Source organism: Pelmatolapia mariae, linkage group LG9 (assembly GCF_036321145.2).
Source record: "Pelmatolapia mariae isolate MD_Pm_ZW linkage group LG9, Pm_UMD_F_2, whole genome shotgun sequence".
NCBI classification, from domain to species: domain Eukaryota; kingdom Metazoa; phylum Chordata; class Actinopteri; order Cichliformes; family Cichlidae; genus Pelmatolapia; species Pelmatolapia mariae.
In genome coordinates, this window is record NC_086235.1 from 12,192,252 (window position 1) to 12,204,406 (window position 12,155).

General features: G+C 38.9%; 1 protein-coding gene across 5 annotated transcripts in view; it reads right to left on the bottom strand.

Moving 5' to 3' along the window:
• LOC134634211 (dipeptidyl aminopeptidase-like protein 6) overlaps nt 1–12,155 on the bottom strand; it is a 240,528-nt gene that overhangs the window by 35,257 nt on the left and 193,116 nt on the right. For all 5 annotated transcript variants that reach the window (XM_063483273.1, XM_063483274.1, XM_063483271.1 and 2 more), the window contains 2 exons: nt 1,480–1,574; nt 966–1,040 (listed from right to left, as the gene is read on the bottom strand). In XM_063483273.1, coding sequence (XP_063339343.1) covers nt 966–1,040; nt 1,480–1,574 — 170 coding nt within the window. The remainder of the gene's footprint in view (nt 1–965; nt 1,041–1,479; nt 1,575–12,155) is intronic.

Below are 12,155 nucleotides of genomic sequence, written 5' to 3' on the forward strand. Positions count from 1 at the left end.
GCACTAGAAATGGTGAAAAGGACCACAACGACATAACCCTGAAGGATAGATCGACCTAATTTAAACCAGCTGATTTTGGATTTAATCGGCAGATCACACCACACTTATGTTGACCAGATTAACGACAGCTATGGTGTGTCTTTAAAATCCTAACCTTTTACTTTTTAAATGACAAAATGACAGTTTTTGTTACAGTCGGCACTCAACAGTCAGGCATTATGTATCCATGAACATCACCCAGTAGAGACACATCTTCAGGAAGAGCGTTTGTCCATGTTTTATAATACAAGTGGGGTATTTAATAAAAACACGAACCATACCGCATCTCATAGTGCATGAATGTGCGCCGACTGTGCTACGATGAGCATATAGCAGGAATGACTGTCATCTATCAAGGTGATGGCGGTCTAGTTGGATAATAAATGCAAACACGTACATTCCACCACACTCGAGTGTGCCGTAATATCTTCAATTCATCTCAGGCAATAACACAAGGTTATACAGTGTTTCTGCCAGCATCCTTCATAGACTAACAATAGGAACCAGTTCTCTCTACAGTGACTAAGTGGTGACGCAGTAGTAAACAGGCAACTATCATCCAACTAAATGGATCAATATATTTGATCCACCTGTATCAGGAGCTCAAATGCTTTGATGCATACGATGGTGCTGTTGCTGATCTCATCTCCCTCTCCGCGAGGCCGTGTAGCACCGAGGGGTTTGTTTGTGTTTGTGCCTCCCTCAGTACAGTTCTGCTTGGCTGTGCTAGCCCCCGCCACCCTCGCTGACAGGCAGCGATGTGCGACAGGCCTTCACACCCCGCCATGATTACTTTCTCCTCCCACCACCCCCCCACTGCCTATGCTTCATTGCAGGCCTACACCCCACCCCTCAGCAGAGGTGGCTGACATATTTGGCTGTCAGGTTGCTAATTCAAAAAACAAGCAAACAAATGAGATGCTCACCGGTGCAACATTGTAGGCCAGCAGCACATGCTTCAGGTCAGGAGACACCTCATACTTGCTGGCTTTGTACATTTCCTAGGAATCAAAAGAAGGATGTTAAAAGAAGAAAAAAAATGCATACAATAAAAAGAAGAGACCTCCAATCACGCATGGCAGTTTTTCATTAAACTGGTCCTTAACTGACTGCGTTTGACAGATTGCTTGGTTCCTAAAGGAAATGGGAGCTGCATTAGTCTTTGCACTAGGGCTTGGTGATTTGATGGCAGACATAATGTTGCGTGTTGTCACCCAAGCTGCTGTGACACTGATGCTACATCTCCATTTTGACACTTCACCAAGTGTTAAATATGCAGCTCACATTTCACTCTGAAAATGGATCATTTGTGGGGAAAAAAACCACACAAAAAAGCTTTGTGTTCTTTGATTTGTTGACACTATTGGAAATGTTTGAATTGAACTCATAGGCAATCATGGTCAGCCCTTCAGTGCCTGATTGTAAGACGTAAAGACTTACAAATTTCTTGTTATGCACCAAGATGGTTTGCTCGTTGGTGTCAACGTTGAACTTGACGACGTCGCCGTCCTGATTGCGGTACAGCAGCTCATTACCTGGATGATGAGACAGAAGACAGGAAGAAAAAAGTTAGACATCGCTAAGAAATTAAGGAAATTGCAGACATATTGATAAAGCCAGAAAATATATTCTGTCACAAGTTCTGCAAATTAAAAGTCTGGGTTCAAAAAAATATTTCCCTTCTAAAAATTAAGTAAAAGCAGACATGATAGTAGAAAAAAAAACAGCCTTCATTTTTTTGTGTTAATGGAGTTGTTACCTGTCAGGGACACTGACAACATAATTAAATTTCAGAGGATGCTTCCACTTATTAGATTTTTAATATCAAAGGGATATTGAATTAGACTTGTTTGAGTTCCATCAGCAGCCAAAAAGAACTTCCTTTTTTTGTAATCAACCAGTATAACAATTATTAACAGGTCACTTAATGGCACGAATGCTTGTGGTGCAATCAAAAATAAAAGCAAAGCGAAGCAGAGCAGAGCAAAGATGTGCGGCAAAAGCAAAGAGAGCAGGGCTGCCCAATTGTCTGTGTCATGACTGTGATCGCAATTCTGATGCCAACAATTTGCCAGACTATGCCTTGTTATGTTTTTGCTATATCTGGCCAAATGAAGAGCTCCGTCCTCAATAATAAACTGTCTGGCATCAGGCCTTTGTTTCACAGTGTGATTTTTACAGGATTAAAATCCAGTGTGAATGTATGCATTTTAATGAAGAATGCAAGCTGCCTTATTTTTAGCTTTCACAAACCACCAACTACTCGCATTTTAACATTAGTTAATTTGAAACAAGACTTAAAATGTCTATTCGGTCTAATGCCAGTTTCAGTCATTACAGTGTGATAAAACATTCTTAGTGACAAGTACTAAAGAGCAGCTTTTATTTCTTTACCTCATCTTATTTACTGCTAAACTTTGGTCAGATTTGATTAACACAGCATCAGATTTTAATTCAAATATTGCTCAGTCCTGATTAGTGCTTTCCCCAGTGTAGACACGCCCACCTACTGTATGAATTATAGTATGAATCAGAACTTTTTTCTTTTTTAAAATATTTTTAGACCTTTTTCATCTAGAATTTTCAAATGTATTATTGAAATAAGTTTACACTTAAAATTACGTTTTTTTCACCTTTACATTCCATTTGAAGTTGATCTTAAATTGTATAAACTAAGCTAAACTTACTCCGAACTATTTCATGGCTACCACTTTTTCCAATTTTAGCAAACTATCTCTGTTTATTTATAACTATTGACTTACTATTTCCTCCATTCATGCCCTGCTAGCTACTAATGCATTTAACAGATATTCACCAATATTAAACTTTTTCTCCATTATGCATGCCTAACAATTCAATTTAATTCATGGTGTTAACAATTTCAGCTGCTAATTAATACTTCACCTTGATTTTTTTTTTATTCTTAATTTTAGGCAGCCAGGGAAGGATAAGTTTAATACAGCTACTGCCCCCTTTCACCTTCAGTCTATCTCCGCTCGCCTGTCTTATTGCTTTAGTGATCCATAGGCACATAAGCAACCACGCCATTTGGTGAGGTAATTAGAACCCAGAGATTGTTATGCAGAGTGCTCTCTATCTGCTAGCATATCTAATTGTCCATTAGAGGTGACAAAATTACCATCACAATGGCTTTAATTCAGAACGTGCTTGGGAGAGCGGTTTCAGACATTTTTAGATAGGCATAGCCGAACGCCCCCTCAACAGCTTTTGTCTCCTTGTTAAAAACCATTGGCATACTAACAAGGGTAGAAAATGGACTCCTTCATGGAAATCATGGTGATAAATAAAAAGATGCTGATTTTTTCCCCCCATCATGAGTCATTATTTTAGTTTGACTTTGTTTGACATCTTTTTAAAGGTCTACTTTCGTATATGAAATGGTAATTGCCGAAGATCGCGGCTTGAATGAGTAAAAAAGGCAAAATGGTTATTAAATCAGATGCCAAGGAGATTGACAGGACTTTATTTTGCTTTGTGACACACTTTGTTTTCACAGTTGGGCTTCGGCTTAAATTCAGAGACCCGCATCTCTTTAAGGCACCTTTTTCATCTTTACTTCTCACCAAACTACTGATCTCCGTTAACCACACGCCTCGAGACACTTCACAGATACCACAGATCTCTCAAATCCTTCCCATCACCACCCTTATATAAGCCCTCCTGCTGAGTTCATCATTTTAGACCTTATCATCACTCCTTCACCTCTCCTGCTCTTTGTTTTGTGCTCTTTCAAAGACACAAAGCCATCTATTCTTTCACAGGACCCTAGGCATTATGTCTTCCCTTCAATCTACCTCTTTCTAGCTCTCTCTCTTCCCCTGACGTTCTCCCTCTTACTTTCCTCTCTGCCTTGACTTGCTGTGCATTAGCCCAGAGCACTGTTTTCTCCTCTGATCTATACCTTTCCATGGCAGTATGTCTTATTAAAACAGCCTGCTGCCCTGGGCACAGCCCTAACCCAGCCTCACTCCAGGGAGTCAGAGGGAGCGGCAAGAAGGTGGGAGAGAGGGAGGCAGAGATGCAAGGCAACATAACTTTAGTGAGGCAGACAGAAAGGCCACAGATTTACATAAAGTTTGCATATGAGCTTTATGGACATCCTTTCTTGTATGTTTTTAATTTTGTATTTTTTTTTGGGGGGGGGGCTCTGTCCTCCAGTCCACATCCTAATGTTTGCACAGGTTTCTGCATATTCATTTCAAAAATAAAGTAACAGCTACTAATTGAGGCTCGCTGAATTGAGCACATTAACATTAATACAAAAAGATGAACAAAGTGATGACAAATTAAACAAATTAAAACTGAACTCAATTTGTTCAGAGTGATCAAATTATCTTGATGGAAGTGGTCCCTTCCAGGACGACCATGCCTTCATTGATGAGGTTTGATGAGTATGAAGAATGGATCGGTTCTTACACACAGCTTTTCTCCTCAGTGCACTTTATGCCACACGCCTCATTCACCCATTCACAGAAGGACTTTTTTCGGTATCTGCATGCTGTCTTCCTAACTTTTACACTCCGATGAACACAGTAGCAACTCAGGGTTTAGTATCTTGCCCAACAATATTGCGGCAGAGTGGAGCAGCCAGGGATCAAACCACCAACCTTCCGATTAGTAGACAACCTACTCTAAGCTCCTCCTAAGCCTTAGCCAACAGCCACTGTATATTATTCAGAACTGAATAATGGCCTTTGTGGTCACTAAATCCTAATCCCACTCTTCACATATAGGAGATTTTGTACAGACAGTACTTTCCAACATCATTAAAACACTAAATGAGGGAATATCTAGTGGAATAATACTGTTCCAACCCTCCAGTAGAGTATTAGAGGCTTACAGAATCAATACCAATCAATATCAATACAATGGATTATTCTGCTGGTCCAATACCTTACTAAGGCATTTTAACAAGTCTAAGCGAACATCACTAGACCGCTCTCTCTCCTGACACCTCTTCCAATACTTCAGAGAGGTCAGCGAAACATTCCCAAGGTGGTTAGGAGAGATAATCTCTCCAGCCTTTTCAGGTCTTTTCTGGGGCCTCCTCACAGTTGGACAGTTCCAAAACAACAGGAAGCACCCAGATCAGATGCCAACCCAGCAAACAAAGTCATATTATCTAATAATTTATGGAAATCTAGAAAAAGATAGCCTGAACTCTCAATCTATAGACATCCATCAAAGACATCCAACCCTAATGATGCTCTGCCATCACTTTTAACAGATGAGCTTGTTATGGTTAGCTCCCTTTTCTCTCCATAATTTGCTCTTACTATCATTTTTTTTTTTTTCAAGGCTGATGTTTGTTTCATGAGCGCATAAAACTTTGTTCAAAAATTCTACAGGTTCCTTAAATATGCCTTTGCAACCTGGTCTTTCTGTTTTTGAAGTTTTTCAGGGGTTTGCATCTTGTAGCTAATCCTCTGATGTTACTGTCATGAAGTATTGATTGTTGGCAAGGAAACATGTCCATGTAAGTCCTGGAGAGCATTCTTGAGTGGCTGTGCAGTCATTAAGCTTGCAGCATGCATGGATTTCTGCTCCTTCACAGGACCTGTGCCTCTTCATCTACCAGCTCATTTGCCATTTTTTAAATTTATTTTTGCATTACTGCTTTAATTCAGTAGTAAAATGCTGTTTCTTGCCAAGCCATATTCTTTAATATTCCTACAATAGATTTTTGCTTTTTGAGACACATTATGAAAACCTTAATTTCCATGGTAGCCTATTTACTTGTCAAACTGAAGTGTAAATTTCCACTCTCATGTTTGATAAAATGGGAAATAACAAACAGCTGCTCAACATACACGTAGCCATCAAGAGTACCTTTTAAATTTAGGGACGTGTGTTAAGAGGGGACGCATCTCAGGCCATTTTTCGTTTTTCTCAACAGTTGTGTTAATCTACTGAAATTAAGGCTGAAAATTGGTTGCATAATTGCGTGAGTTCTGATTAGACAGAAACATTGCTGGAGGCTCAGACAGTGAGAGACAAGGTAAACAAGCCAAAGCCATTACGTCCTCTAAGTTGTGAACTGGAGCAGCCAGACTTGTTTCAAAGCATTCTCCAACATGGTGCTACTGCCTCACCTTTTGTACCTCGTAAGTTCACTAGTGTCCACAATATACACTACAGCAAAATGGCTAAAAGATGTTTCTATCCATTTTAATTTTTAGCATTTGTTGTTGCAATCCTAGTTTTTAGCACCTCACTTGGTAAGTACAGGCTCACCATCATTATCAATATGACTGATGGCCTAACCTATGCAAACAAGACTCACATTGTACCAAATTATCCATCCACCTGTCCTGACACTTCAGTAGCTTCACTGTACTCTTGGCTTCATTAAAATTCCATTCAAACTTTATGGTTCATGTGCAGAATGGCAGGTTAATTAAAATGACAAATTAGGGAAGACTAGTTAATACTACTTCAAGGAAAATTGACTCAAGTAGTCTCTCAAAGTTAAAAGGAATCCATAATGCTCATTTTCAGCGCCATTTTTAAATGTTACAGTAGCTCTGTGAGTGGTCAGGCAGTCTGAAATAATGTGAGATCATACATAGACATTACCAAAAAAGTAACAACACTGTAACAGTTCAGTGTTAAGATTTTTTTTTAATACAATGCTCCTCATTTTTCTGTCTGTCTGAGATCTTTATCCGACTTGAGGTTTTTCGAGAAGACATAACACTTCATTCACTGCATTCACTGCTCTCCTGAGCGTGTTCCTGGGTGAGCAGAGTCTTTAACAAGCATGTTATCAGAAACAAAACCACAAAAGCTTTATTAATCCCAGCAGGGGGATCGTGCTGTAAAAGTTGCTCAAGATTGTCGAGGCTGTAAATCACACAAGAATACAAGAAACACAATATAGTACAACAAATCCATGAAAGCACTGGAAGGCTTTGTCTTGGATTTTATAATAGGAAGGTAGAAGGTAAGAAGTCACCAAAGTTATATAAGTAAACCAACAAAAAAGGAAAAAAAAGACATAATTCAGTTACTGTTGTAACTACTCCTTACCCTAACCATGAAGTGTGAGCACAGATTATTCTCAACTGTCCTCTCATCCTGAGCATAAAAGCAATACATATAAAGAAATAATTTATACATCACAAAAGGGAATAGAAATATATAGTACTTTAATGGCCCTAACCTTGCACAGTTCCCTCCACATAATACATCACCATGTGATTAAAAACCGCAGTGAAACGGGTAGTTTCTTTGGGCTATATTATAAGTCCTGAGGTGAGCCAGGGTTGCAGTGTTAAGTTCTGGATGAAATGGGATTTTTCTTGTCAGTTCCAGGTCATTTGTCCATGCCCAAGGCTGTGCATGATGACTGGTTTGATGAAAGTGACACAAGCTGCTGGGGAAAATTACAGTGTCTGTCAGTGGCTAACTAAAACGACGTCTCCAATACAGAAATACTGCCCTAAAGCTTAGATGTGCAGTAAAATATAGGTTAATAAAAAATTCAACAGGAGTTTTAATTAAAAATCGCCTTTTATATTTCTAGTAATTTGGTTTCTTTCATCTATGGCTCTTCAAAGGGTATTCCCCATAATAGTTGTGTTTATTTATCTCCACTGCTGTAAAGCAGGACAAGCAGCACCACGGAATTCAAATTCTATTTTTGACTTACTTGATAAATGAGTGTTTTACCAAATGAATGGCAGGGCAAACAAATGAGCAAAAACCTCAAATATGAACTCGCTGAGAACACACGAAACCACCCACGGCTACAGCCAACCTGCTTTTGGCCAGTTTTCACAGTGGAAGTCATTTATGTTTATCAGGAATGCCAATCAGTCTTGCCTGCTGGCCTCATTACTCACTGACACTTCAGCTTCTCAATCCACCACCAGCGTTGGAAAAAAAAACAAACCAAAAAAAACACATGCCAATTTATTTCTGCTTCACGCTGTTTAACATTAGGGATGAAGAGAACGTTTTTCTTTGTAATTATCTGATTTACTTGGACCTTGAGTATATCAAGGCAGTGGGGGGGTGGGGGGGGTTTAAAAAAATAAAAAATCAGCGCTATGTTTAAAGAACTAAACACTCAATAGACCGTTTGCATCAGGATCCCGCAGAGAGAACTCTTATCTTAGACAAGGCAAGTTAGTTTCAGTCAGACCCGCTATAGGCAAACCAAGTTTCTTTCCCTTTTGCAGCGATTAGACCACCCCGAGTCTTCCCTTTCAAGCTGTTGCTGCAAACCACTTCAAAACCCACCTTTTTGTGCTGTAAAGTGTCTTGCAGATGTGCAGTAAATTGCTCAACAGCAGTTTAAATAAAACAAACTATATGAGATTTGATATTGTTTAGACAGCCAACACACATTTAATAAAAATAGAAGTGAGAGAAGTGGAGTTGAGAATTTGCAAAACATGAAGTCCTCAAAAACTCTCCCCTCACCTAACTCCATATTCCCTTCAAGATGACTCTCACAGGCTTATAAAAGTGTTTTCAGGGCGCCTCCATTAACTTAGACCTTATTGCTTATTGTTGCCTATCAACTCAATTTGAAATGAATCCTTCAGTACTATTATTGATTTACCTCACAGCCAATGAAGTGACAGTCATTTCATCAGTTCCAGCTGCTCATGTACACCTCATAAACCCATGCCCTCTGTTGCTGTTTGATTTGCACGGCTTCAATGTGCTTTAGCCTTTCCTTCAATGTGTGTGTTATAGTGCAGCACTACTGTGTTTCTTTGTGCTTGCAAACAAATTACTGAACTTGGATAGAAAATAAAAAAACAAACATATGCTCATAACAATTAAAATCATTTGGGGGGGGGGGGGGGGGGGGGGGGCAAATTCTAAACAAAGTATTAATGACACACAACATAGCAGTGATCAGCCGGTCTTGTTTAAAAAGATATTACAGTGACTTACCTCACTGTTCAAATAAACACTTATTCATTATTCACAAAGTAAATCATAGAACCGTTTGAATCCGAATGTTGACAAGTACATAATAATTGCATGTGGATTCATTAGAAAAAAATGCTCCAAGCATAAATAACTGTGTTTGAACACAATTATCCGAAAGGCTTCTAGCTGCTGGGGGATGCTCACAGTGTTTTATCAATGTAATACAAACACAGCTAGGCCAGAATCCTCAATGATATGGCAGATATGAAGCTGCTGATTTAAATGATTATAATTGTACACCATGTGCAATAAGTGTTATAAGGATTATTGTATTCTGTATAAGGTTATGTATTCAAACTGCATACACAATGATTAAGCATATGTAACTATAAAATCATGAGAATACCATAAACAAAGTCTATATGAAGTATTTAGTCTTAGTTGTAGCTGCTGAAAAGAGTAGAAAAAAATTCTGACGTGTTATTTAATGCTGACGTTCTTGTGTACTTCTGTTGTTAATTAACATCAATTCTGTCTTCTGCAACAAGAAGCAGACAGCACAACTGGTGTTTTTCAAGCACATTTGCTCATTATTATCATGCAGCAATGTGGTGCTGAGGGACTAGACTGTTAAAAGTATTTTTTAAAATTAAGAACGGCTGTAAAAACAACAAGAAACAGCATGTGAAAGCAGCTTAACTGAGTCAGATAGCTGGAAACATCAAAAAGACAAAAAGACAAAATTTGATGGAGTTAGCTTAATCAGCTAGTTACCTGATTCAGCCATCTTCAGAAGCCTATTAATTCATATATATCTATATCTATATCTATATATATATACACATATACACACACACATATATACACACACACACACACACACACATATATATATACACATACAATTTTAAAATTTTTGAAAAGTTTTTCTAAAAATTAATCAAGTTGTTTTCATAATGATTCTATTAAATTAATATTGTACCATAATACTTCACTTTTGTGACAAAAAACAATTTCTATTTCTCCATGTACAATAGAACTTTGGTTAAACGTAGTGGTTCAAAACCCAGTTCAATTTGAGGGTTACAGTAGTAGCACTGTAACTACAGGGTCTTATTGATTAGGTTTTGTCTGTCTTAGGCCTCAGTCATATAGTACTAGAAACTTGCTGCTGACTTTCTGGCAAACACTGTTTGCTAGGGAAAAATGTGTATTCCCTGACTGGTTGCTAGAGGTTGCTGGTAGTTGTTAGGTGAAACTCATTGCAAAAAAGTGAATGGTGCTGCAGTGACAAACTTCCTTGTGCTTTAGTCTCCTACAGATCACAGTAGGTTTCCATAGACTGTGCAAACACTTGCCAGCTACTCACCGAGCAGTAGTGAAACAGTGACACACTTCTAATCTCAGCTTTTGACGTTTGTCAAGTTTGTCTACCCCTTAGGGAGTAGTTGGCAAATGTTTGCAGACAAGTTGACTTCTTCCATTAAAATAATGGGGAATAGCAACCAAAGCAATCACAAGGAGGTTTCTGGAGCAGCGCCCTCTTAGTGACCAATTTCACCTAATGACTGCCAGCTCTATCTAAAAGCAGTACTTTCCAACTGGTTGGAAAATAAACATTTTTCACTAGCACCCAGTGCTTGTCATAGGGTCAACAATCCACAAGGTTCCACAGCCACATGGAAAGTTTAAACCTGCAGACAGAGAATTTCAAAACACTGTAGTCCTTGTCAGTTTAAGACCTTGCCTCTTCCCCTGGGGCTGGGCTCTGGCTGATAAAAACTGCAGTACTAAGATTTGACCTCAGTAAAACAGAATTTTAAAACTAAAGTCAAGGGCTGTTGAGTGCAAATGAATCCGTTTTTTAAGATTTGATCACTGGTTTATGTGAGAATTTTTATATCACAGGCTCTTTTCTCTGCTTTATTTTTAAAAGCAAGTAATACAAAACTGTATTCAAAGGAGAATCATAGAAACATGCATCTGTGCAACTTATTTTTAGGATGATTCCTAAGTTGCACAAACCACGAGTGAAAGATCTGCCTTTCAGTTTTTTTGTTGCTTGAAAGTTGGATCAAAGATGACATCCAACTGTTCAGAAGTTGCCTTGACGTTAGCAGACTGATGAATCTGTCATGAGACACACAGAAGCAACTATATAAATTCCAAAGTCTGTTTCTGTATCAGATGCTTTCTTTTTACTTGCTTGTTTTTTTGTTTTGTTTTTCCCTGGAAATTAAAAACACATCAGTATATTTTACAGCTTGTTTCTGTCAAGCAACTAGTTGTTGTACCACCCTTCGCTGCTGTCTCAAGGTTGAAAAGCATGAAAGATTGAACTTCAGTCTGTGCAAACACATCCTTTCCAATTAAGCATCAAACATATGGTAAAATTAGAGAAGCTCAAAGGGAGAAACGTACACCTGCTCGTTCTTGTATTGGTTGCATTTTTTAAAAAAGCTGATTTTCTGTGACATTGAATAACAACTGGATACGTACACTGACTACATGGGCTAATTTGATATGTCTCAGTTGTAGGAAAGAGGCCCACTGCAGAACTCCATTCCTCACGTTGTGTCATGGGAGCACACTAATGAAAGATCATAAAGGGACTGAAGCAACTGTCTACTCTTTTTTCCAGTGTGAACCCTTTACATAAATACTGTGCATCACTTGAAACAAGGCTGTTGTGCATGCATTAAAAGCCCACACAGTGACAAAACAAACACCAGTACGCTTCGCCCATATTGAAATCACAGTCACGAGCCCCTCTCAAAGTCACGGCAATATCCCTTTTGTGAAGCCCTGACTGGTTGGCCTCTTTACAAATGGCTCCCCCTTAACCATATTTAACAAACATCAGTGAGACAAGTGGTATCCTGGAGCGGCAAACAAGAGAAACGTGGCCATTAAAATGGCAAACAGCTGCTGTGAGCGCTTGCGTCGCGTCCCACAGGGCTGGCTTCACCTTGGTGGTGCGAGAATGATGTTGATGCCATGCCTGTTTGATTCAGATGGAGTGGTAAAAAAAGAGGCATATGTGAGAGATCAGTGCTAACTGTGCAATTACCTAACCAGGGAGACAGTGATGGCCTTATGGCATGATTAGAATAGTGATGAGGGCAGGGTAAAGGAGTTTATAGCGTTTAAATTAGATATATCACAAAACTTGAGGATAATTTAAGTTGCTTATAACTTGGCCATTG